Source organism: Octopus bimaculoides, chromosome 9 (assembly GCF_001194135.2).
Source record: "Octopus bimaculoides isolate UCB-OBI-ISO-001 chromosome 9, ASM119413v2, whole genome shotgun sequence".
Taxonomy (NCBI): Eukaryota; Metazoa; Mollusca; class Cephalopoda; order Octopoda; family Octopodidae; genus Octopus; species Octopus bimaculoides.
Genome location: NC_068989.1, coordinates 75,035,443 through 75,036,962, shown reverse-complemented (window position 1 = coordinate 75,036,962; position 1,520 = coordinate 75,035,443). Strand labels below are relative to the sequence as shown.

The 1,520-nt window shown below is 37.8% G+C and overlaps 1 protein-coding gene across 1 annotated transcript in view; it reads right to left on the bottom strand.

Moving 5' to 3' along the window:
- Positions 1 to 1,520, bottom strand: part of LOC106877194 (ankyrin and armadillo repeat-containing protein) — a 39,728-nt gene that overhangs the window by 33,411 nt on the left and 4,797 nt on the right. The window contains exon 3 of the mRNA XM_014926036.2: positions 919 to 1,225. Coding sequence (XP_014781522.1) covers positions 919 to 1,225 — 307 coding nt within the window. The remainder of the gene's footprint in view (positions 1 to 918; positions 1,226 to 1,520) is intronic.

The window sequence follows — 1,520 nt, the reverse complement described above, 5'->3', positions numbered from 1 at the left end:
GGTGCTGAAAAGTTCCTGGCTTTAAGAGTATCACGAAAGGCCTTGTTGGAGACCCAACCTTCCGAGTTCTTTTACAGGGCTTAAACAAATCGTAGGACCGCTGTAATAAGTGTATGAATCTGAGAAGCGAATATGTTGAATAAAATCATAATTAACTGATCCTCCTGTATTTTCTTTTACCCAAAGCCAGGAAATCTAAGAATTGAGGACCCTTGGGGCAAAATAGAGATGGTTCATGGAAAGAGATGTAGAACACCTGACAGATATTATGGAGTGGCAGTTGATTAGGAATGTTAGTGTAAAGATTTCTTTGTTCATAAATTATTTCGAGTTGATACATTAATCCATGTTTCTCTGCAAAATATGGGAAAGATTCTTGTAATGGTGATGTTATTTATACATCTATGTATATATGTACACACACACACACACACAAAGACACAGACAGACAGGCACAGACACAGACACAGACACACACACACACACAGACACAGACAGACAGGCAGACACAGACACAGACACATACACACACACACACAAACACACACACACACACACACACACACACACACACACACACACACTCTATGGCCACAAAATGGCTCTTCGAGAAAGCCTCTCTGTTGTCACTCGGTTTGCTAGAAATAATAGTCAATATCTTTGAATCACTCTGTAGCATAAAAAAAAAGAAGAAAATACTGGAAATGTTACCCCAGCTGTACTATGTTCGGAAAACAGACGAGATGGTCACGACTGGATTATCTTTCACGCATTTATCTTCTAGGTCAGTGCAAGTCTAGGTCTAAAGCTCAAAAACGTAATACAAAATTACACATAATACAAAAGCATTACATATCTTATACAATTATCTATTTTCTTATTGAATATAAATAAAAGTAATTTCTAAAATAAATCTACCTATGCCGGTAAATTCTGATGGAATCAGTCTTTTATCTTCGTTTTTAACACCATAACTGTTGGCTTTATAGTTCGCTCGCCATTTTTCGAGAAATTTCGATCTTTTATCTTTTGGCAGATAGGCACCATGCCAGAGAGCCTTAAGCATGTAGTCCACTTCGATAAAAAGTTGTCCAACTTTGGTGTTGTCATAGGCTGCAGGAAGATAGCATGACGATGTTTGGTCATAGTTTGGTTCCAAAGACACTGAAGGTGTTTGGTTCAAAGCATAAATTCCGTTTGTCAGTTCACGGATCATTTGATGGACCTATAAATGAAAGCATAGAGAAGCATTTAATTATGTGTGTATGTATGTATGTATGTATGTATGTACGTATGTACGTATATATGTATGTATGTATATATGTATGCATGCATGCATGTATGTATGTATGTACTTATTCTATCGTCACCCTTGTCGAACTGTTAAGTTAAGGGGACATGAACAAACCAGCAATGGTTGTCAAGCAGTGGAAGTGGACAAACATTGACACGAAAACACACACACACACACACACACACACTGACACACACATACACACACACACAGACACACACACATA